The sequence below is a fragment of the Mirounga angustirostris genome, unplaced genomic scaffold (assembly GCF_029215605.1).
Source record: "Mirounga angustirostris isolate CCGP_5_RB_7025 unplaced genomic scaffold, mMirAng1.0.hap1 SCAF_3, whole genome shotgun sequence".
NCBI lineage: Eukaryota > Metazoa > Chordata > Mammalia > Carnivora > Phocidae > Mirounga > Mirounga angustirostris.
The window spans coordinates 18,192,335-18,218,995 of NW_026991711.1; the positions used below are offsets into that span (position 1 = coordinate 18,192,335).

A 26,661-nucleotide genomic window follows, 5' to 3' on the forward strand; every position below is an offset into this window, starting at 1 on the left:
TCTCTTCTTCTGCCTTGTGTACCTCAAGGTTTTGTGTTAGGAAGACCAGAGTTTACAGATAGGAGAGGGTACCCTGACCAAGGCTGGATTTTATAGGCACAACAAATAAACTTTGATTCAGTTAAGCTGCTGAAAATTCAGATTTATTGGGTTTTGTTTTGGTCTTTTTTTTCCTGTGTGTGTGTGGTGGGGGAGGTGGGGAGTGGTCAGGCCAACAGAGTGGGGTTAATATAGAGCTCAAGTGGAGAGAACAGCTCCACGTTAGGTAGGGTTTTTTCATGTTGGACTTCCATAGAAAACTTGTTGATGGAAATGTGTAGCAGATAAAAATTTTAGAAATCTAGTGCTCTACGTTAGATCAATGTTATTTTTTTCTCTGTGGAAATCATCAGAAAATTACAGATTTAGACCATGGTCTGTAATAGAATTTTCTTTTACTGATTTGCTTTTTGATGTTATGCATAAGCCTCACAGAACTCCCCACTATAATCATTATACTGATAGTACTGAGTTCATTGCTCACTATATCGAAGAGGTTTCTGAGAGCTCATTGAAAGAATGCCTCTCAGATCGCAGAAGTGGAAAGAACTAGGATTCTCCATAGAAGAGGTTATATTTTGAACCAAAAAAATAACGGGAGAGAATAGGTTAAAAAATGGAAAGTGGGACATTATCAAAAGGATTCCTTAGTCAACATGTGGAGCACTCTTTTCAATAAAGAATGTCAAACTGTAAGAGGAAAATTAATAAACCTAATTGTTAGAGTCACTCAACCAACATGGTAAAGGGTTTGAAAAATTTCTTATGTTAATAATGATGAAGAGTCAAAGAATGTTGACTCTTAGTTTGAGGAAGAGAGGAACTGCTAAGGTTTTTGGAAAGGGTATGTATATAAGTTTGGTAATGGGGGATGGTGGCTATATGGTCCCTGCCTTCACATATTTAATGAGCTGCTATGTCTTAGGTGGAAACACATAAGATCACCATTTGTATAGGTCAAAAAAGGCTCAATATTGACAATTCCATATGGTTCCACCTAAAAGAATAGAAAATATAGTTATCTGAATTGTTCATTAGGGCAGAACTTGGGACAGTAGTTAGAATTCACAGAAGTTAGATTTTATGCTAAAATAAGATAGATATGCTATCTAGGGTCATTCAAAAAATGGACCCATAAGTGGGATATTAGGTCCTAAAGGCAAATTGTATCAGAGAGTTATGAAAGAATTCCATGCTTTGCAGGAAAGAATTACCCAGTGGAAAAAAGACAGTCTCTTCAACAAATGGTGTTGGGAAAACTGGACGGCAACATACAGAAGAACAAAACTGGACCACTTTCTTATACTATATGCAAAAATAAATTCAAAATGGATGAAACACCTAAATGTGAGACAGGAAACCATCAAAATCGTAAAGGAGAACACAGGTAGCTAGCAACCTTTTTGACCTCAGCCATAGCAACTTCTTACTAGATATGTTGCCAGAGGCAAGGGAAACAAAAGCAAAAATGAACTATTGGGACTTCATCAAGATAAAAAGCTTCTGCACAGCAAAGGAAACAATCAACAAAACTGAAAGGCAGCCTATGGAATGGGGGAAGATATTTGCAAATGACATACCTGATAAAGGGTTAGTATCTAAAATTTATAAAGAACTCATCAAACTCAACACCCAAAAAATAATCCAGTTAAGAAATGGGCAGAAGACACAAATAGACACTTTTCCAACAAGGACATCCAGATAGCTAAAAGATACATGAAAAGATGCTCAACATCATTCTTCATTAGGGAAATACAAATCAAAACCACGATGAGATACTACCTCATACTTGTCAGAATGGCTAAAATTAACAACACAGGAAACAACAGATTTGGCAAGGATGTGGAGAAATGGGGAACCCTCTTGCACTGTTGGTTAAAAATGCAAACTGGTGCAGCCACTCTGGAAAACAGTATGGAGGTTCCTCAAAGAGTTAAAAATAGAACTACCCTATGATCCAGCAATTGTACTTCTAAGTATTTACCCAAAGGATAAAACAATACAGATTCAAAGGGGTACATGGACCCCAATGTTCATAACAGCATTATCAACAATAGCCAAACTATGGAGAAAGCCTAAATATTCATTGACCGATGAATGGATAAAAAAGATATGGTACATATACACAATGGAATATTACTCAGCCATCAAAAAGAATGAAATCTTGCCATTTGCAACAACATGGATGGAGCTATGGTGTATTATGTTAAGCGAAATAAGTCAGTGAGAGAAAGACAAATACCATATGATTTCACTCATATGTGGAATTTAAGAAACAATAGAGATGAACATATGGGAGGAGGGAAATAAGAGGGGGAAACAAACCATAAGAGACTCTTAAAGATAGAGAACAAACTGGGAGTTGATGGCGGGAGGTAGATGGGGAATGGGCTAGATGGTGATTGGTATTAAGGAGGGCACTTATCGTGCTGAACACTGGGTGTTGCATAGAAGTGATGAATCACTGAATTCTACTCCTGAAACCAATAAATATTACACTGTATGTTAACTTACCAGAATTTAAATAAAAATTTGAAGAAAAAAAGAAAAGAATTCCATTGTTTGAATTTAGGTTGGATATGTGATCTTTTTTTATATCTTATTTCTATAGTTCTGATATTATATAACTTTTAAAACATTCTGGTAAAAATGTCCTTCAGTGTTTATTTTCTCAATTAAGGATTTGCTTGCAAACTAAATGATGAGCCTAAAAAAATGCACACAGGGCCGGCCTCATGGGCATCTGATCTGCTTAGAAAGGCCCACACACCTTTTACTGTAGGACCTCTTTGGAGTCCCTAGTAACTTTTGAATAAAGAGATCCTACATTTTCATTTTGCACTGGGGCTTAAAATTATGTTAAGTAATCATGAATACATAGTCTTCTTGAAATTTTATGAAGATTAAAATGATAAATGCACATTAATTCTAGGCCATTAAAGACTAGTTCATCACTTTTAAATTACATTTGGGAATTATCCTTATATATCAAAATTTATTGCCCCAAAGATCATTTTGTAATAACTATTAAATAACCTATGCCAGCATGCATTTGGAAAACTGAAAATTTTCTAAAGGAGTTTTGATGTTTTATATAAAATTAAATCATAAAATGTTTCCAAAAGTATAAATGAAATTACTTATGGAAGAAATTACTTATGGAAGAAAATCTGGGAGAGGCAAAAGGCAAATCTATGATAATATACCAATTCCATTTCTTGAAAATAAATGTAGATGAAATAAAGAATAAAGGAAGAGTAGGAAAACAGGAAAATGCACAACTCTTGTGGACACATCTTCTAGCAACTCATTAAAATGACAACCAAACACAGATAGCAACAGATGCATCTACCATCAAAAAAAGTTAAATTAAACCAAGTGAAAAATTTCAAATGAGGTAACTGTTCAATGAAAAGGAAAAAATGAAAGTCACATCTGCTTACTCAGCAATAAAACATGAGAGAATCTGCTGAAGGTTTATGTTGAAAAGTAAGATCTAGATAAAGCAACTATGTGCACTCATCCAATAAAGAGAAAAGAATGAATTGGTGGATCAATGCCAATTTTAATTTTGAAATCCTCGGGAAAAACAAAAAAAGAAAATGAAGACTGTGGTGGATAGACTCCCTGTAATGTAGCAGACCATCCAGCAAAACTCTAGAAGGACAGAAAGTATATTCATTTTAAAAGCAAATGTTACATTTCTGTTCTTTAAAAGACATATGCATACTATGGGGTTTTTTCCCCCTACTTTAAAGACCATTTGACTTGAAATTTTTACATTCTTATAGACGTTTTAGAAAAGTCAATGAAATAAAATTCATAGTTATTTAAGAATAAAATTTGAAATTATTCACTGTATCATTATTATTAAAATAACAGCCCATGCAGGGCGCCTGGGTGGCTCAGTTGGTTAAGCGACTGCCTTCGATTCAGGTCATGATCCTGGAGTCCCTGGATCGAGTCCCGAATCGGGCTCCCTGCTCAGCAGGGAGTCTGCTTCTCCCTCTGACCCTCCTCCCTCTCATGCTCTCTGTCTCTCATTCTCTCTCTCTCAAATAAATAAATAAAATCTAAAAAAAAAAAAAAATAACAGTCCCTGCAGTCCACTAAAATTTTAAAAAGTCCAGGTGAGTCAGAGTACTAAGTTTGGAGGCAATGAGATATAAGTAGAGATTGCCAGAGCCTTCAGAAAAAAATCTGAAGCCGACTGAACTCCAAAAGGAGTCTGGACCCTTCAGAATAGGACCTAGAGTGTGGTGAAATTGGAAGTCGAATTCCAGCTCCTCTGTCCTCCTCTGGACTTCACTGTCATGGAAAAGGACCAAGAGGAAAAATTTCAAAAATAGTTACATTTGTGAAATTGGTGTTGAGAAGACAATCTGTGAAATGTTACTATTTCTCTGTAGTGGAAATTTAAGAAATTAGTTAACACTATGTTAGTTCTCACAATTCTTCCTCTTCGCATCCCTCTTCTTTGCTGCTCGATCCCAAGCATGCTGTGGCTATAAAGTCCTTTCATCTAGATTATGTTTACTGTCTTTCTAAATTCATTTTTGATATTGTTGTGCCTGTGAAGGGTATTTTAGTAAAGGAGAACAGGGGGTAGATTCCTGAAAGTTCAGGACTGTAGGGGCTGGGAATAGATTTCTGGATCCCCTGGGTGCCTGCTACCACAGGTTGTCTTCTTCATATTCTCAACTACTGGAACTTCTACTCTGGCTTCATTTTACAGCCTGGAGCACAATTGTCTCCTCCTGTCCTGCATTTGCACCACTTCATGAGGATCCACTGTAACCCTGAAACATCAATGTGGCCAATTGCTGGCTGCCAAAACAAACAAACAAGCAAACTTTTAGAACTTGTCACACTCTGGCCCTCTGTTACAGAAACATGACTCATGGCCACTTGGTTAAGAGAGGGACACCTTATCAACCTGATACCCTTCCAAACAACTTTTCTTTCTTTACTCTATGGAGTCAAATAGAGATTCTCCATGTAATTCCTTCTGCTTGATCCCATGAGACCATCATCTGAAAATTACATTAGGGTAAAAATACGTAGAATAAATGCTTATCAAAGTCATTCACAACAACAGTATCTACTAAAGTCTCTGAGTGGAAAAGATGCTTGGAGACCAGTTTAGGGGAGGACATCATAGGAAGGAGAGTAGCTGACACACGATGGGAAGTATTGGGAAAAGCAGGTTTTTGTCATTCTTCTTCTTAAGACAGTCCATTTATCAGGTAACATGTTTCTTAATACATGAGAATGATCATTCAATTCAGCTTAACAGTTTAGTAACTGAGAACTGATTGAGAATACTTGGATATGCCTATGTACACATCACTTATATGCAAAATCAGTTGCATGGACCTTATCTCCTTTAAACGGATCTATTTATTGAGTTTGCTAGGGAAAGCATATGCTTAGATACCTCAAGTATATGTCCTGCACACTTCCATATTCTTGCCCACTGAGGACTCTTCTTAAAAGAAGAGAAACAATTTTTAGCTAAGAATCCATATTCCCACTGGCTCCATTTCCATCTCCTCATTTCAGTGACAAATTTCATGGGTTGGAAGGAATGGCGAGATCTCTTGAGATGTCTGTGTCCCTACTAGTTTCTCTATTCTCTTAGTTTATTTATTGATTTTTAATAGTTTTTATTGAAGTATAATTAACAAACAGTGTTATACTACTTATACTATACTAATTATACTAGCACAATATGATTCCACAGTTATATTCACTTAGTACCCTATATTATTAGTTTTAATAGCCTGTTTGAGCAAATTCTAAGTATGGAATATAAGAAACAAAAATAATGCATTATGTTTCAAAACACTGGTATCCTGTAAACATAGGCATAGTATATAAGTAGTTTTCCCTAGATTGAAACTGGAATGAGTGCATTTCCAAAATCATCTGTATTTTACTGAGGACAAAAAAAGGTTCTACCACTGATAATTGCAAAGGCAAAAAGGTTGCAAATGTTCTGATTATCCTATATTTCTGTCTTGTTTCATGTTTTATAAACATAATGCATCAATATCACAATAACATATTGTTATTAAAAGTTCAAGCAGAATTCTAAATTTTCAAGCATTTTTAGAAAAGCAAACTACTGATAATAAATTGTATTTACAGAGAACTCTTATCTACTTTAATGAATTGAGAAATCCAGCATATTAAGACATCAAGAAATGATTATTTAAATGATTTAATTATAGCACATGTTTTTCTGCTGATAATGTTACTAATTATACTTGAATAAACCAAACCTAACAAAACAATTAGAGTCCAAACGTTTAACATAAAAATCCAATCTTATTTGGAGCTCAGACTAGTATTTCAAGTGTAATTTCTCTGTTAGTAATTTATTCTGATTTTTGTAGTTCATTAAAATAAATCAATATCTCCCTTAGAAATAAATTCTATCAGTTCAAGTTTTTTCCACAAAATATTAACAGCAGCACAAAACATTAAAAATATTGAGAAACATTTTAAATGATTTAAGTTGATGTGCCCCTTCCTGATCAAATTTAACTACAAGGTTTTCAGATTGATTCATAAAGAAGGCTTATAAAAATATTATCGAAGTGGAAAATATGTAGCAATCTTATGAATAAAGAGGAAGAGTTCAAAGAGTACTTCTGCATTGCACTGTTGCCTATGCAAAGCCTAATGCAAACAAATGAAAGCAATGCCATGATACTATTATTTTAAAATCTTCAAGATTTTGGTAGATTAGGTCATTTGGGGGCAATTATTGATTCTCTCCCCCATCCGCATCCCTGGAGGAAGGATATCCTTTTCCACTGCTTGACTTTGGTATTTGCTGTCCGACTTTCCTTTTTGGCCAAAGGGGAATCTTACAGGAACAAACACAGAAGAAGCTAGCATGTTTTTGTCCAGGCGGGCTTGTGCTCCTGACTTCTACCATAACAATAATGTGCTTTAGGTTCTGTGATCTGAGGAGGATGACCAACAGGTGTATTAGATCTGGACTTTAAGCAAATCCCAGCCAAGCATGGCCTAGATCAGCTGACTTGTAGCTGACCACAGGTACAGGAACAAGAAAAAAAAAAAATGCTTATTGATATATCTCACTGAATTTTGCATGTTTTTTTTAAAGATTTTATTTATTTGACAGAGAGAGAGAAAGCACAGCAGGGGGAGCGGCAGGTAGAGGGAGAAGCAGATTCCCTGCTGAGCGCAGAGCCCAGACATGGGGCTCGATCCCAGGACCCCAGGATCATGACCTAAGGTGAAGGTAGACATTTAACCAACTGAGCCCCCCAGGCGCCCCTTGCATGGCTTCTTAACCCAAGATTATTGTGGCAATAGCCTGACTGCTACAAAGGTGTTATTGTTGAACATTTCTGTTATTCAGTCATTACATCCACTATGTACATGTTGCAATATCTTTAAAATAAATCATAACTACGTTCTAATTGAAGTAAGTTTTACGCAGTATTTCATGAAATATCCTCTGGTAATTCGTTTTATATTCAATCTTAATTGAATGCCTTCGAGGTTCCTGAAATTGTAACTAATTCTCTGAAGCTAGATCAGAAATCTTAGTATAAAATCTACAAACTGAATCCCTTTATCTTTTTATTATGGAAATCTTTTACTATAAGTAGGTGTGGTCTTATTCAATTTTGTAAAACTACTATTTAGGAAATAGCCTGATCCATAATTGAGCCTCAATAATATTGGTTGAATAAAGTAAAGAGATACTGTCAGCTTTCCCTTCCCTATGTACTTGGAAGCAGACCACATCCTAACTGCTATAGGCATTGCTTCTGTAATATATTCACTCTTATCAATGCCCTCATCCAATCATATTTTGTATTCCCTGTATCATTAACAGACCTGGCACCTAGTAATACTAAAACAATGCTTGTTCAATGAATGAATGGATGGATGAGTGAATAAAACAGAACAAGAATTGTGAAACTGTAATCTAAGATTGAAGGTGTAGTATTTGTAATTAGATTGATTTTAAATAGTTTCTCTTAGTATTTGATAATTGGGAAGATTCATTTTCCTGTTCCATTTAAATTTTACATAGAGTGATCAACTTAATTATAACTTTCATTTATATAGTCAATAGATATATATTGAACATTTCTTATCTTTCCATGCCCTCTGCTAGTCACAATGAGGAAACACAGGTATATCCCATGACATAATAGAGATGGTAATCGGGCGCCTGGGTGGCTCAGTTGGTTAAGCGACTGCCTTCGGCTCAGGTCATGATCCTGGAGTCCCTGGATCGAGTCCCGCATCGGGCTCCCTGCTCGGCAGGGAGTCTGCTTCTCCTTCTGACCCTCATGATCTCTCTCTCTATCTCATTCTCTCTCTCAAATAAATAAAAATTAAAAAAAAATAGAGATGGTAATCAAAAGGCAACACAAAAGATGTTCTACATAGAGGCTTGTTTTAAATGGATAATACCTGGAATATTGTTCCTTGTTACAAATCCAAGAAATGCATTGATAGGTTGAGATGCAATACCTTTTAAAGTGTCAGGTAAAGAGGTTTTTTTAAAGAACGGTTGAAATATGATGCTTCAATGAATTAGCATAGAAACAGGACAAATTTTCTAGTTATGAGCATATTTGTGAAACAGACATTGAAAATTAGTTTTCTGATAAGGCTATTGTGTTCTTGGATGAAATATAATAATTTTGCTACTCAATTTTCATCAATGAGAAAACAGTGTGGTTACTTAAATCAGAATCTAAGTATATACATGATATGTGTGAGTCATGTTTCACATTTTCTAAGACGGGGAATTATGAAATTTAAATTCTATACATTTTAATGGGTACAAATCAAATACTTAAAAATTCTTAAGAATTAGGTTTTCATTCCAAGATCTGTGAAGGGCCTTAAGAACATATTTATTTTTTAGAAATGTAAACTTTTCTGATAATGTGATTCCTTTACAAAAACCTTGAAGAGATTTTCTTATCATTAAATTAAAAATGAATGTGTACAATAGAAAGTCCCTAAGATCAAGTAAATTTAGCAACTATCTTGTTTTGTTATATATATACATATAGTAAGTTCAAATTAGACTTATATAATTAAAAGCTGACAAACTCATTTGCTTTTATAAGATAAAAAGAAAAGAAGTGTGAAAGGGAGTTAAATTAGATTTTACCATCTGTATAATGAGTTTCAGGCCTTGTTTGATAATAAATTTCCAGATATAAAATTTCAAAATGGTCATTTTCAGAAATAGTAACTGACCTGCCTTGTAAAATGTATATAAATGCCCATTCTCACTCATTACTATAAAACTCATGATTTGTTTTATTCCCAATGAAACCGATTAACTTTCCATCATATCAATGTGAAAAACATAATAAATGCAGAACTTACATTCATATCACATTTCTTAAGGTTATTATAATTCATATTTTAATTTTATCATAGAACTTTTACTTAGTTTAGTTTTTAATGAATCTCTATAGAGTATTTATTTCACTTCTTCAATATCCTGTGCCTAAGAAACTTTCCCATTGATCCCCTGTGACCACATTCCTCTACCCTCATCCTACTTTTGAGATGCATTTACCGTTCCCAAACTATAGGGGGCCATCTGGTTAAGTGCTCCTGAACTGCAAGAAATATATCCAGAAACTGCTCTGTTCTGACAAATTACGTCTTCAAACACATTCATAAAATGATATTTAAGTAATTACAGAGTACATTTATTGAGTCTACAAAGCATTACGGACTCTTAATACACCTGCAGAAGGCTGAGACTATACATGAGCCAGTTAAAAACTATGTATGGCAAAGGAATGCTTCAGAAAATCAGGTGAATTACTTTCTGAATGCCAAGTTTTGGTGTATTTGGAGTCAATTCCTGAGCACTGCCAAGAGAGGACTGTACATGGCCCAGAAAATGATGAACAACAAGAGAAAAACTGAGCTGTTTGGGAAGCTTTATGAACTACTATGACCCTAGGAACCCAGAGTTCAATGAAGGTTGTAGAACTATGAACTTGATTTAACATCCAGAAGAAGGGGACACCTGGGTGGCACAGTTGGTTAAGCGTCTACCTTCAGCTCAGGTCATGATCCCTGGGTCCTGGGATCAAGTCCCACATCAGGCTCCTTGTTCCACGGGGACCCTGCTTCTCCCTCTAGCTGCCACTCCCCTCTGCTTGTTCTCTTTCTCTCTGTCTCTCTCTCGATCTCTGACAAATAAAGGAATAAAATCTTTTTTTAAAAAATCCAGAAAAAGCTAGAAAAGAGGTTTTTCTGGAGCTTTTAACCAGCACAAAGAACAGCCACGTTTAAGCCAAAACATTAGCAATGTTTGTGAGATATAGCTTAAAACATTAAAGTCAGAATAGGAAAATACAGGTTAAAATCAGAAATAATAAAGAATAGCAGACCAACCAAGATATGTGGATAGAGAGAAAAGGACACTGTTGATAGTACCTAATACCCCAGTGTTTTAATTCCTTAATTCTTCTTTTCTAAAAAGTGCTCTCATAAGTCAGTTACAGAGTGCCAAGGAGACTACAGGAGTACATGTTCTTTGTCAGAAAAAAATGAAACATAATGGATAACCAGGACTTACAAAGAAAAAATAGATAAAATTGTTTTTGTTCTTTTTGCAAGTAAAAAATAATTTGTTGTTGCTGTTTTTAATTTTCTTATTTAAATTCAATTAGCCAACATATAAACATCATTAGTATTTGATGTAGTGTTCAATGATTCATTAGTTGCATATAACACCCAGTGCTCATCACATCACATGCCCTCCTTAATGCCCATCACCCAATTACTCCATCCCCTCAACCCCCCTCTCTTCCGCAACCCTCAGTTTGTTTCCCAGAGTCAAGAGTCTATCATGGTTTGTCTCCCTCTCTGATTTCTTCCCATTCAGTTTTCCCTCCCTTCCCCTACGGTCCTCTGTGCTATTCCTTATGTTCCACATACGAGTGAAACCATATGATAATTGTCTTTATCTGATTGACTTATTTCACTCAGCATAATACCCTCCAGTTCCATCCATGTCGATGCAAAAATAGGTATTCATCTTTTCTGATGACTGAGTAATATTCCATTGTATATATGGACCACATCTTCTTTATCCATTCATCTTTTGAAGGGCATCTTGACTCCTTCCACAGTTTGGCTATTGTGGACATTGCTGTTATGAACATTGCGATGCATGTGCTCCTTCTTTTCACTACATCTGTATCTTTGGGGTAAATACTCGGTAGTGCAATTGCTGGGTCATAGGGTAGCTCTATTTTTAACTTCTTGAGGAACCTCCATACTGTTTTCCAGAGTGGCTGTACCAGCCTGCATTCCCACCAACAGTGTAAGAGGGTTCCCCTTTCTCTGCATCCTCGCCAACACTTGCTGTTTCCTGTCTTGTTAATTTTTGCCATTCTAACTGATGTAAGGTGGTATTTCATTGTGGTTTGGATTTGTATTTCCCTAATGGCAAGTGATGTGGAGCATTTTTTCATGTGTCTGTTAGCCATTTGTATGTCTTCTTTGGAGAGGTATCTGTTTCTATGAGGCCAGCATTACCTTGATCCCAAAACCAGACAAAGACTCCATCAAAAAAGAGAATTACAGACTATTATCCCTGATGAACATGGATGCCAAAATACTCACCAAGATCCTAGCCAACAGGATCCAACAGTACATTAAAAGGATTATTCACAACGACCAGGTGGGATTTATTCATGGGATGCAAGGGTGGTTCAACATTCGCAAATCAATCAACGTGATACAATACATTAATAAAAGAAAAGACAAGAACCATATGACCCTCTCAATTGATGCAGAAAAAGCATTTGACAAAATACAGCATCCTTTCTTGATTGAAACTCTTCAAAGTATAGGGATAGAGGGAACATATCTCAAAACATAAAGCCATTTATGAAAACCTACAGTGAATATCATTCTCAATGGGGGAAAATTGAGAGCTTTTCCCTTAAGGTCAGGAACATGACAGGGATGCCCACTCTCACTACTATTGCTCAACATAGTACTAGAAGTCCTAGCCTCAACAATCAGACAACAAAAAGAAATAAAAGTTATTCAGATTGGCAAAGAAGTCAAACTCTCTCTCTTCACAGATGACATGATACTGTATGTGGAAAACCCAAAAGACTCCACCCCAAAATTGTTGTTATTGTTTTTAAAGAGAGAATGAAAGACCTAGAAGTAATAGTTGAAAGAACTGAAACAATGAGGAGTTTATCTGTAGGTAGAGTAGATGTCAGGTTTATGTAGAAAAGGGGAGCAATTAGCTAATGAGGCTGGAGATATGGAAAACAAGATCATGCATGTCCATATAAATCATGATGTAGAGTTTCTCTTTCATTTTTAAAATTATATTTATATTTATCAGAGTAATAAACATATCTAGTAGAAAACCGAGTAGTACCAAAAGTCTTATGTTAAGAAAAAAATAGCATTTCTTTGCCCAAGCACTTTATATACCATGTTTCCTGCTCCTGTAAGCAGTAATAATCAACCTGATTGATTTTTCTAGCATTAACCTTACGTGTCTATATAACTTTTAGTAAATAGGCAGTTTTTCTGTTTCTTCATTGTCAATTCTTGACAATAGTTACTGACTCCCTGTTATACCACCAAGTCCCCATTTCCTTTTCCCATACAACTAATACAGCTTTAGCAAAGTTTTGATTACTGTAATGTCTACAAGTATATTATTTACTTCAGAGCAATAGTGTATTGTGATTATATTTCTTTTCCTGTAAAGCTTTATTCCCCATAATCCATAATTGCCATGGTACCTATCAATTACATAGCTTGCCTTGCATCTATCACATCTATGTCTCTATCTTATTTTTTCCTCAAATGATTTAGATCTGTGAAATGCTTAGTAATTTCTTTTCCATACACTCCAACATATCCCTTTAAGCTACTGATTTTTTTTTTCCTTTTTAGCTTACAAAATTCCCTCCCACAGTCAACCTTTTCTTTATTATGATGTTTTCAATATAAGTTTCCTAAACCCTATTATCTTATTATTTCTCAATCACTCCCACTGCCAACAGCTTTCTACAAAAGGTATAACAAAATATGTATCTGTGTATCCTTACTTATCTGAAAATCTTTTAAATTTATTCTTATACTTGACTGCTAGTTTAGTTGGGTATAGAATTTCAGGCCAGAAATCAGTTGCCTCATAATTTGAAGGTATTGCTTTTCCATTTTTGTCTAGTATTCCTGTCAATAAGCAACTATAAATCTAATAGCTATCTTTGCATGCATTCCTGTGTATTTTCTTTAGTTGGTTTCTTTCCCTGGAAGATTTTAATATCTTCTCTTCAGTATTCAGAAATTTCACAATTATTGTGTGTGGTGTATGTTTCATTCATTGTCATGGCCACTTAGTAGGTTCCATTTGGAGTCATGATTCCTTATTTCTGAAAAAAAAAATTTGATAAATTTCTTCTATTAGTTTGGTTCTTTTCTATGAAATTCTTATTACTTGAATCTCCTGGAGTGAAATTATAATGTCTCATCATTTTACTATTTCCTTCTCTTTTCTGTGTGTGTTATAATTTTTTAGGATATTTCCTTGGCTTTATCTTCAACACCCTTCTGTTGAGTTCAATTTAAAGTAATTAAAGAAAGGTACAAAGATCTTGGGGTGGAGTAATCAGAAACTTTGGTGGGAAATCAAGAGAGTGAGAACAAAGAGATGATCAACAGCATAGATAAGTGATATTAAATGCTCAAGAGAGACGACAACAATAAAAGCCTATTAGATTCTGAATAACAAGAGAAAGATAATCAGTGAATTTAGCAAGAGCATTTCAGTGGAATGATGGAACCAGCAATCAGACAACAGTGTGTTAGGGAAATAACAGCAAGTGGGTCAGGAAGTAAGAGGGCAAAGACTGATAAAACCTCACAGGCATTTAGATATTAAAAAGTAATTATCTTATTTAGCACAGTATTAGCAAAACCATCAAGGTCAGGTAGGATAAGTCTTCAGTATACTACCAATAGTTATTGCCAGTATAAGAGAATATTCTATATACAAATGAAAAGTGATGTCAAAATAAAATAATGAAATACATTTGTTAATATTTATTATGTAAATGACTCATACAATATGTGATCTTTTGTGACTGGCTTCTTTTACTTATGTTTTCAAGGTTCTTCTATGTCGTAGCATTTTATCCATATGAAGTCCTTTTTACTGCTGAACAAGGTTTCATTTTACAGATATATAATATTTTATTTATCCATTCATCAGTTGATGATCATATGAGTTGTTTCCACTTTTTGGATATTATGAATGATGCTGCTATCAACATTCATGCACAGGTTTTTGTGTGGACACATATTTTTTTCTCTCTTGGGTATATAGCTGTGAGCAAAATTTCTGGCTCACATGGTAACTCTATGTTTAGTCTTTTACAAATCCATCTAATTATCAAAGTAGTTGCATGGTTTTACATTCCACCAGTGGTATTTGAGAGCTTCACTTTCTCCACATGTCACTGATGATTTTTTTATATTTTTGATTATATAACAAAAAATGTTAATTAAGGTGACTATAGACATACAGCTAGTACCTACAAGAACTGGAATTTAATCATATGCCTTGTCCTAACTCAAAACTCATGCTCTTTAGCATACTGCTATATTGTGGCCAGTGTGTTTTATTGAAATAAAAGGGATTTTGTTTTTTTGTTTGGGGGTTTTTCTTTTTTTTCTTTTTTTGGTTCTTTGACATTACTGAATGGATAGATAATAACTCTCAAAGGCATTATTTTTCTCACTTGTTCTAGTTTCTGATAATATAGTGCTATACGTTTATCTTTTAGATTTCATAATTCTTAAAAAAATTTAAATACCAATAATTTCAATTTTTTACAATAAATCTGAATTATTGTGGGAGGTGGCTATAACTTGGAATGTCATTTTGTGAAATAAAGCATATTTCATGTTATATTTTAACAGAAAGATCAAAAGTCTTAGCCCATAAATGACTAATCACCAAACCATGAAGTATAAAAGTTCTAGTGCTCAAATTCTTTCAGTATATTTGATAAACAGAAAACCTGGTAAATAAATGGCTCAAATCTTAATAGGTAGTAATAACATGTAAGATCAGCAGCAGCCAAGTGAATATAAAGTAAAATTTTATACAACATAGAACAATTACATACTCTTTAAATTAAAAAAAAAAATGGCCAACCCAAATCCTCTCATTTCCAGTTGATTGTACACTAATTGAAATGGTTGGTTTTATGCTGACAATTGATTTTTTTTTTTAATGAAATGGCCAATAGTGAAGTCAGTGCATTATACTACACACTCCAGAAAGCAACCTTCCATTGAATTTACTCAGACCAACAAACTGCTAAATTAGATGGCCATTCAAAGTTATTGAGTACATTTCAAATACTTTCTTCTGAATCAAAAGATAACTAAATGTGTTTTGGTTACTACTGCACTGCTAATGTAAAATCATAAGGTATGTATCTTTCTGGAATTTTAATATAGTAAGCCTGGGAACATGACATTGGTGTGTAGTAGAGATGAGGAGCAAGGAGTCAAGGTGCTGTGGTGAATTTCCTGAGCAAGAAAAGCAGTCTGCAGAAGAGAAGGAAATTGACAGAATCAGCTGACACCCCTGACCAATCAGTTATGATTGACTGGTTCTGCATCACTGTTATTATTGGTAATAACCAATAAGAAGAAGTTTCTAAAATGTGTATTAGATTAAGTGTTTTCATGAAAAAAACTTAGTTTTCAGAATTCAGAAACTGACATTCTAAAAACCTTGTGCGTTTTGGGGTGTTTTTTTGTATTTATAGACACTAACCTTAGAACTATTCATTAAGATTTAAATCAGAATCTCTTCTCACTCTATCACAGCTCTAAAGTTTCTATTTATCATATCGGTATTCTAGGAAGAGAATGGGAAAAAAGAAAAGAGGCAATTTAGTGCCATCCTTTCCTACATGAATTAAGAGCGTCCTCATCTCTGCTTGAATCCAGTAGGTTGTGATTATTGAAATACATATTATAAGATGTCTATATATTTTGTAGTTTCAAGCAAATGGTTATGATTACTGCTTTTTCTCACATTTAAAAACCAAATTTATTTTACACATGAAGACATATTTCTAAAGAAGTTTTAGTCTCTATAAAAATGAGTATTTAATAGAAACTGATAATATTCTCTTATGTATTGTAATTATTAGGTTTGAAGAAATAAAATGTTACTTAAATCTACTACTTTTAACAACACTGTAGCATTTATTGGTTTTGCAATAAAAGAATTATAGAAAATTGCTGTGATATTACTTTTTATGTTTCATATTGAAAGTAAGTAAAGGGATTTCTAAGCAATTGCTCATTATCGTTCATAACTAACCATACTCAGGAGTTAGGCTTTTAACTGCTGACATCATTTTGGTTTTTTTAGGAAAAATGATAGATGTTATTTAATGTTTAAAGATAAACTGCTGCAAACATAATTTTTTCCTGACAACTTTGCGCTAAACAAACCTAGTCAAATATGAACAACAAGGAGTTTTAAAGTGAGTTTGCTAAGAGAAAAAAATCTGAATTAAAATTTTCAATCATTTCCTCAGTCAGTATACTAAGAGAAATCAGGTATTGTTTCTAATCTATTATTAAAGGGCAATTCAGTTTGATGCAAACATCTAAGAAAGTTCATGTTAACCCTTTAAAAATTCTCCTTTTAGAAAATTCCTCACTTGCTCTTGACTGCGCCGTACTAATCACTGGCAATTTTCAGCAGTACAAGCATTGTCTCCCTCAAGTACAGGTTTTAAAACGCAGGAAAGTGCTGGAAAGTATGTTAGCACAATGGCTTCTCCAGAGAAAGGGGCAGAATGACAGATGGTGGGAGGTCAGGCATGACTTTCTTCTTTTCTCCACACTTCCTATCCCCAATTCAGAAGGACTTACAGAGTCAGTGAGGGGACTTCAAAAAAGTGCCTGAGATATTCCCTGAGGACCAAGCTATAATCCGTAATTCCCCATTTATATCAGATCTTCTGAGCAACTTTTTTTTTTTCCTTGGTAGGATTTAAAAATAGAGGGCTTTTCCTAACAATGAAATGAAGTTCTTTGTTTTTGCTAGGACTTTTCTCTAGAAAGCCTTGAAATTTTTAGCAACTATTTTCTAATTAAAATATTTATTTTGGCCATACTTGCAGTACCTGCAGGTGATACCAGCTCAAGCTAACATGTCTAAAGGGCTGTCTAAAGGACTGCTACTTTGGTCTCTAGAATTCCATGTGATTTTCCTACCACCAATGTGTGGTCACTGCCAAGTTCCCAACTATACCCTCAACATGCTGAGAAAGTTGACAAATATCCCGTGCTTCACATATAAATTCTTACAATTGTTCTGGATAAAAATCTAGCAATACTTATCAAAATACCTAAGATTATTAATGAATAGATTCTTGGTTATAACCATCTAGAAATGTATCATAAGGGGAAAAAGTGGTAAAAAGATTCATCTTTAGGAATATTCATATTAGCAGTACTTATTATTGTGAAAAATTGGTAACAACCTAAATATCCAACTTCAGTTTGGTATTAAATAAAATTATAGTCCTTCCATATGATAGAATAATATACATGCACGAGCAACCATATTCCTGAGTATTTTATGCTATGGAAACAAATATGTTATATGTTGTTAGGTGAGTACTTCGGGACACAAAACCAAATGCATTCTTTGATCTCATTTTGTTTTATAAGAGAAAGTCAAAGTTTTGATTTAATTATATGTATAATTAAGTACAGCAAAAGCCTACAAGGCTTATTTCCTGAGATTGCTTGTTTTATAAGTGTTAGAACATTTATTTTCCCCCCTTTTGTACAATTTTCTAAGATAATAAAATTCAATTTCTTATAATGAACATTGGTTATTCTTCAGTAAAAGAAAATTTCATGTTATTAAATACCTTTTCTGCCCTACATCAACTGTCTAAGTAGCTACATGGTATCACACACATTTAATAAATGCTTTCTCCATTCCTAGATTTTCTGAATACTCATCTTTCATATGATTCTGCTGTTTTATATTCTCCCCTAACAGTTTTTTTGCGAATTAATTCTCTAAGAAGAAGGTGGCAACCTCATAGTCCCATGACTTAAATACTATTTAACACCGATGCTCCCAAACACGCACCTCCTGCTCTGTGGTTGCCCCTGAATTCTGGTTGTATCTCTCGGGAGTCTGAGGCATTTCAAATGTAACAAAACCATAATTTCTAATCAACCCCAACAACTAAACCCCAGACTTGCTCCATTTCCAGAATTTCTTGTTTCATTAATGACACTATCACCCCACCAAAGGTAGTTCTCATGCTTGCTCTCCCCTCTCTATCCCATTTCCAATCCATCAACAAATCTTGACTAACTCTCCTTCCCGTATTTATCTAAATCTCCCTGCTTCGCATGTTGGCCACTCTTCTTATTCTAGTCCTGATAACCATGATCTTCTGCCTTTATTACTTACTTCCTCTATTTTTGTTCTTCTTCTACTTTGGTCCATTTTCCAAAGTGAAGACTAAATTATCTTTACAAAACATTAATTAAATTATATCATCCTCTGCCTTCAGTCTTTGGTTTCCCATCCCACTTAGGATAAAATTTAAACTCCCTGCTGGAGTCTACCAAATTCCTGTTAATTCAGAGCATCTCTCTCTTTCTCTACCCTCCACTCACTCTGTTCTGGCCACATGGCCTTCTGTTTGTTCTTCGAATACAATAAACCTATTTCTGCCACAGGTCCTTTGAATGTAGTATTCCTTCTGCCCCACACACAGATCTCCCAGATTTTTCTGATTCCCTTCTTCTCCTTCTTCAGTATCAACCCAAATATCCACCTCCCCTTTTGGTGGCCTCCACAAGCACACTCTTCTTAAGTAACGTTTCCTACTTCATCCTGTTTTGTTTGTTATAACATTTGCCAGCTGACAGTTATTGTACTTACATATTTTTTCTTAGAATGTAAATCTCATGTGAACAGAGTTGCGTCTACTTTGTTCACCCCTTTAACCTTGTGTAGAACCAGGCCCATAGTGGGAACTCAGTAAGTACTGTTCGAATATTTTGAACAAATTATTAAGACATTCAAAAAGTGCCATTTTTCAAAGTAAAATTCCTACCCACTTGTTTAGTGACTGTAACTGCAGAAGTTACAGGGTAGAAAATGAGGTGCAGCTCAATGACAGGCTAAAAAGAAAGGTGTTTGGAGGCTAATGTATGGAGCCAACTTTTGCTAATAAATATGGCTGGTTTATTTCCCTATATTTACATAGAGCGAAAAGGACAAGAGGAACATTAGCTTATCCCTACAATGGGAGATGTAATTTTCATTGTTAAATGCACTTAGTATCTATCACAGTAAGAAATAGATTGAGTTCTATGGAAACACAAATAAGTGATCATCTAAATCTACAGATTAAATTCTGAACCTACTTCTACTTCCTCCCTTTGTCTCACACTACTCCCAAATGAAGAAACTATCGTTTATAGAAGACAATTTTCTGAAACTTTTCAGACCTGACACCGTGCTAGGTCTTTATAACTCCCCCCCTCATAGTGACAGTATAATAGCCAGCCCGGCCAGGGCACACATATATGATTAGCAGTCAGAAGTCTAGCAAAATCAAAAATGTTTCTTCCTCTTTGGGACAGCTGGCTTAGGAGAGAACATGTTCTAAGACATTAAAGGTGAATATTTTCATGACACCTGTACAAAATGACTTTCTGCTATCTTCTCTAAAAACCTAAGCTTCAATCTTTATCCTATAGACTTTAAAAGATAGACCTCAAAGGTAACATTTTATATCATAGTCTCTTACAGTCCTAGAACAAAACTTAAGCATGAATAATTGGAGATCTGCACACTAATATAAAGACGAAAGAATGGGACTCAATTTAACACAAGAGCTAAAAAAAAAAAAAAAGTGGGATTATTTCCCTCTGCCATCTTGAAAAGGATATGGCTTTAAAACCTACGAAACAAGAAGACGGTGACGTTATGCTGGATGGGCAACATACCAGTGAACCCTCTTCCTAAGAGTTTTTATAAACCTTTATATTTTGACTATCTACTTATTTCTTTGTGAATATAGTTTTCTTCTATCTGTGGACTCTTTCCTATATAGCAGCTCCATCCTCATTACCTATAACAAGGTTTCCATCAACTTTTATCATGTATATATTCCATAAAGTTTGAACACACACCTACTTGATATGTGAATTTATGTATTTCTACCCTAAACACATGTGCCATTGTGCTGTTACATATTTTATACACTTTCCTACAACCAAATACATTAACATAACGAGACAGAATAAATAGACACTGAAGTTCTATTTTTCCTTCCTGCCCTCCAGTCGATTGGTTTATGCCCTCTCTGGGGGAACGTTTAGCCCCCTTTGGAGACCACTAAGATTTTCTCTCAAGGAAAGGGACTGATTCATATTAAAGCTCTTTTGATTTTATGATCAATGTGCACTAGAGTTCCTGAATAGTCTAGATCTGCATACCTTATTATACCATGTTACAGTGCATGAAGCTATGAGGTGCCAGCTAGAACAAGGTATTTGTTCCTCCAGCTGCAGGTAATATTGTTGGCTGCTGGTAACTCAGAGCTGAGTTAACACTCCCCTGCCTCCACCCTAGTAGCCCTCATCCAATTACTGGTCCAATAACCCACACCTCCTTGTTTCAGTTCAGGCCAACTGGAAAGGGCTATCCTAGCTCCAGAGGTCCTACTGGATTCAGAAGAAGCTTCCATTATTACTACAATTGCACGCTCTCGCTCTCGCTCTCTCTACAGTGCTACTTCCTCCAGTCCTTCACTGATTGCAAAGGCACCCTGCCAGAAATCTCCTGCACACAAATCTCTGTTGCGGAGCCTCTTATGTGTTGAGTTCCTAATAGATTGTTTATTGAGCCACTGGAAATTCAAGAATTAAACTAATATCCTAAGTCCTTCTGAATCCCCGTTAGTTTCTCACTGAGTCAAGATGCATGTCTTTTGTTTTCTGGATGTCTTCTTTGTTTTTCTTATTATGGAAAATCAAGGTTCCAAAAATTGGACAGGAAGAGTGACTTCCTTCTTCTAAATGCCTGAGTGATATTTACTAATGGGCTTAATATCACTGCTTCTGAGAACAACAGATCTCCAACCTGATCTCAGCCATTCTGCCCCAGACTGTGGTCTAATTCATACTGCTCACTCTGATGCCTGCTTCAGGGTCAGTTCAGCTCCTGACACAATCCCAGTTCCACTCAGGTTCAAGAAATGTTAGAGCGCTTGACCTACTAGCAGCATAAGGCACCTACTTACTTTACCTGGGATAGATCTCTCTGAGAGAATTGGTTTAACTCACCAGAGGCTATGAGGTTTAATGCACTAGTAGTCATGACACCATTTTTCTCTTACACTTTTCTCAATGGAACTTACTTGGTTCTGCCATCCAGGGTGAAAGCTCTGTTTTCCCAATGCACCAGTCACAGAATAAGCAAAGTAACCATTATTGCTTCCTGGAAGGGAGAGATCTATGGTATTGGACATAGTGCCCCCTGTTTACATTTTCTTTGATAAAGATACAGACTTTCATAAAAATGGAATCCTAAGAACTGGCCCTACATAAACTTAAGTTTTGCAAAACAACTATGAAAAGCATACCAATGACTCTAGATTTTTTTTTTTTGAGAGAGAGAGAGAATGCCTGTGAGCAAGGGGGAGAGTGGTGAGAAGAGGGAGAGGGAGAGAGAGAATCCCAAGCAGGCTCCATGCCCAGCGAAGAGACCCACATGGGCTCAATCTCATGACCCTGAGATCATGTCCTGAGCCAAAATCGATTTGGATGCTTAACCTACTACTGAGCCACCCAGGCACCCCTACAATATTTTAATATTCATAAAAACTCAATACAATGCTTAGGTATAGTTTCTGACATAGAATATCAGAAATAAGAAACCACCCAAGGTTTTACTTAGAAAAAATGAGAATATATGCATAGATAAATTGTTAGAAAAAAACGAATACCTAAAATATAGTCCTTCTTACCCCAAACTCCAATAGATGAAGAACGGAGGATGACCATTACAGCATGTAATATAATATTTGATTCTAATTAAAAGATTATTCAGTGAAATGCTCTTTTGATAGAAATTGACATGCTTCATATGCTATATATTAAAAACAGTAATACATACTTGATTACAGATTATTAAAGATATAACAGAAGTATTTCATAAACAGTCATTAGGTAGATTATAAGATAACATGTAAAAGGTGATACAGGAAATAAATACAAAAATGCCTATTATCCATTTATGACTTAACATTTATTGAAAGTGGAGCAAAACCCTTCACAGCAAGGCTCAGAGAGTTGCCTGCAAAGTGACTCCAGTGTCTTCTATGGTTGTTGTTTTTTTCCCTAATTGTCACGGCAGTCCCCATGTCTAAAGCTCATTCATCGGGGATGAAGCTTATGCTACGATTTTCACTATACCTTGAGATGCTGAGGCTATGGCTACTTTTCACAGATACGGAGCGCCCTCCATTAAAATACTACTGTATGGATAGGCACCTGGGTGGCTCAGTAGTTAAGCGTCTGCCTTCGGCTCGGGTCACGATCCCGGGATCCTGGGATCGAGCCCCGCATCGGGCTCCCTGCTCCGCCGGGAGCCTGCTTCTCCCTCTGCCTCTGCCTCTCTCTCTGTGTGTCTCTCATGAATAAATAAAATCTTTAAAAAAATAAAAAATAAAATAAAATACTACTGTACATTGACTCTGTAAGAAAATTGCTCAACAAAATATTTCTAAAATCTCAATACAAATAATTTATTCCAATACTCACATTTAGGTAGGACCATCAGATAGGATTAATAGATTTAGCACATGTAATGGAAAGCGAATACTTATTATTTACCATTGATTATACCAATAAATAGAGTATCAGCACTTACCTGAATAACGTGCTTCAGTTTATCAATAATTTGATTTATCACGGGATCAGTTCCTCTGACTTTGACTTCGGGATTTCCAGATTGGGCTTTGATTCCATTTCCAACCACACGCTGAGTATAGCTAACAAAGTGAAAAGTGGAAGATATAGAATTTAGTAATCTGATCAGAATATTATCTGCCATAACCATTTGAATACACCTGAGCTCAGAATCTTACTCTTTTAAGAGTGTACAACAATGCTTTTTTTCTTGGAACAGGCCCTGGCCCAGCTGCGACATTATTTTAGTAAGATGCTTACCATGGAAACATGAACTATTCTAATGTTTTTCTCTCAAAAGACCCAACCAAAAATTAACTATGTTTTAATACTACTTATCAATATACTAAAGAAAGCTAATGTACATCCTACTTTGTTACCAGGTCTTGCTGAATTACACATATGTCTGAATCCATATTACCTGGGTCAATTTAGTTCATTGTATACGGTATATAAATGAGTCCCAATACTATTTTTTTTTTACATACTGGACTACAAAAGTCAAAATTATGAACATTATAAATAAACAACTAAAACTGGCAAAATATTTTGCAAGCAGACAAAAACACAATCTTTCACCAACATTTATCTAAACAAGGGTCTAGTAAATCATGTTGTATGTAATAGGGTGACTTCATAGGTGGTTGAAGTCATTGCAAATTACTATCTTCCCAAAATGACAATTTAGATTCATCAGTCACAATCCTAGGAATGAAGGAGAGGTTCAGTATGTTATGGGAATAGCTAGAAGGAACAGTATATGCCATGTGAGAGGTTAGGGATAACATGGGTAGTAAACACTGAACATATGGAGAAGTCCATCCGGACTAAGACACTTGGGGAAAAATTAAAGAAGTTATTGCTTGTGTTAGCCCTTGAAGTATTATGGGAAGAACAGGTCTTAGATGGTATAGTTAATGTAAACTCCAGAGCAAAGGATGACATCCCAGCCAGAGAAATGGCAAAGGCATATGAATAACACACACAGGGAAGAATAGTTAGGTTTCTAATTACAAATAGGGAAAAGTAAGAGATAGGAGGCCATGCCCTAAACATTCCATACTCTCTCCATTTAAGACTCTCCACTGAGTAATCTGTTTGTTCAAACAGAAGTCATAATAAAGTGGCCTCAGAGAATTTCCAGCAAGCATTTTCATATTATGTTTAATATTAATATTTCTTCCCTCTATTTGAGCAGAGTATCACAGCTACTCGCATGAACCCTGTGGATTTTCTACAGCAATGGAAGTTCTTTGAAAAGATGAAAGGAGGTTCCACTGTTGAGAATATGGCCAGATACAAGAAGTTTTAATGAATATCCAATTCCTTCCCAAATTTTGCACACCCAGTGACTAATTTATACAAGTGGATCAAACAATTACTAGCTAGATCCTTCCAATTAAATGATGCAACTTTTTTATATTGATAATATCAATTGCATGTGACAAAAATAATGATATTAATAAATCTTTTTTTTTAATTTTTAAAACAACCTTAAACCCGCTTCTTAAGGCAGAAATAAAGGGGTATAGAGTTAGGTATTCCAGTATACTTTAGGGATTTGGCAATATATACCAATAACTATTAGTAGAAGGAAATCAATTACACAAATCTATTGATATGTAATAATATTTCTTACTTAAGAGGAATTAAGCAAACTATAAATATTAAGCTTCTCTTAACTCCTCTGTAGCACTATTATATTTTTCTTCCAAATATTTCAAGCAGATTGCATATGTGGCTCCTTTATTAATGTGTTTATTATTAATAATGATGAATACTATGAATACATAAATGGACAAATCCATGTTTATGATTCAGGCATTGTTTTAAGTACTTTCATTGGAGTTTGTCAATTTATCTACATGATAATCATTTGTTGTGGCCATGAGCATGTGCCTCTGGACCTCAAAGTACAACAAGTTTAATTGACTAAGAGTACCTGCTGTTTTGCTCTGAAATCTATTTCTGCACCTGTCCCCAACCAATGACTGTGTTCAGCAGGGATATTAATGCAGAGCCATCACAGGAAGACAGAGGGTTCCTCTGATAGCTAAGTTTGTCTCAGGAATCCCTGAAACCCTTGCTAACCTTTCCTTGGGCTGCACATCATGCTTGATACTTCCACTCAAACTTCTTACCCCTTCCCTGCACTCTGGGTCACGCGTGCTTCATGACTAACAGCTTTTCCAGCCTTACTCAGTTTCCACCCCATTTGTTTGGATAGGCATCTCCCTTAATAAAACCCTCTTGTGTTTAATCCCTTTTTCGCATCTGCTTCTTGGAGAATCCAGATTAATACATCATATAATATTTATATTATAAGGATTCCCACTCTACAGGTTGGGGATCTAGGATGTGAATTTGTTCAGTACCTTTCCTAATGCAACAGTTTGTTAAGTATGCAGCAAGGGTATGAATCCAGGGAACATGAGCTCCAAAATATAATCACTCAATAATTATTAATGAAAACTCCTGAAACCAACTAATATAAACTAGACATACAATTAGTTTTGGGCAAAGTGTTTTTCTTCTTTTTGTAATCCTTTCTTTTTTTCTGTAACTACAGCATTTTCAAATGTTTTACTACTCATAATTAGAAAAGGATGTACTATTTTCTTCAAAGATCGCAGTGAACAGTTGTATATTACCAGCTAAAGAGGGAAGTTATGCTTGCTGGAGGGGTGAAAAGAAACTAATAGAGTGCAAGTTTGCTATAAGATTTTCCTATTTCTCTAGAAACACAGACATAATATGAGCAATGGAAATTTAGTCTCATCACTTAAATACAGTAAAACCTTACACAATACAGGTTTGAACTCTCTGGGTCTACTTATACATGGATTTTTTTTTTTTCAATAAATACAGTACTATAAATGTATTTTCTCTTTCTAGTTATTTTCTTAATAACATTTTATTTATTTTCTCTACTTAACTTTATTCTAAGAATATAGTATGTAATACATATAACACACAAAATACGTGCTAATCGACTGTTATCGGTAAGACTTCTGGTCAGCAGTAGGCTGTTTGTAGTTTCAGGAGAGTCAAAAGTCATACGTTGATTTTTGACTATTCTCCTAACCCCCACATCCTTCAAGGGTCAGTTGTAAACTATTACTTTGGTTGCATCTTGGTTTATGTACAGACCATGAACTTACTTTCAAGATGCGGGAATGTCACGTCATATTAATCTGAAGAATTTCACATTTTTATTGTTAACTATCACAGTTGATAACACAGATAAATTTTATCACAATTACAACTGACCAAGAATCTCATTCCAAACTAGTGTATTATTCAGGAGTTCAGTATCACTATTCTTACATATTATTTAAATAAGGAGAAACACTGCCGCAGGGCATTTAAGATACTTCAAGTGAAATATAAGTTTTTTGTTTTTTTTTTTAAAGATTTTATTTATTTATTTGACAGAGAGAGACACAGCCAGAGAGGGAACACAAGCAGGGGGAGGGGAGAGGGAGAAGCAGGCTTCCCGCCGAGTGGGGAGCCTGATGCAGGGCTCGATCCCAGGACCCTGGGACCATGACCTGA

At 35.2% G+C, this 26,661-nt stretch overlaps 1 protein-coding gene across 1 annotated transcript in view; it reads right to left on the minus strand.

Moving 5' to 3' along the window:
• Nucleotides 1-934: 934 nt before the first annotated feature.
• LOC123839265 (glypican-5) overlaps nt 935-26,661 on the minus strand; it is a 177,007-nt gene continuing 151,280 nt past the window's right edge. Inside the window, exons 5-6 of the mRNA XM_064585759.1 lie at nt 23,069-23,189; nt 935-1,036 (exon numbers count right to left, since the gene is read on the minus strand). Of these exons, the coding sequence (XP_064441829.1) occupies nt 935-1,036; nt 23,069-23,189 (223 nt within the window). The remainder of the gene's footprint in view (nt 1,037-23,068; nt 23,190-26,661) is intronic.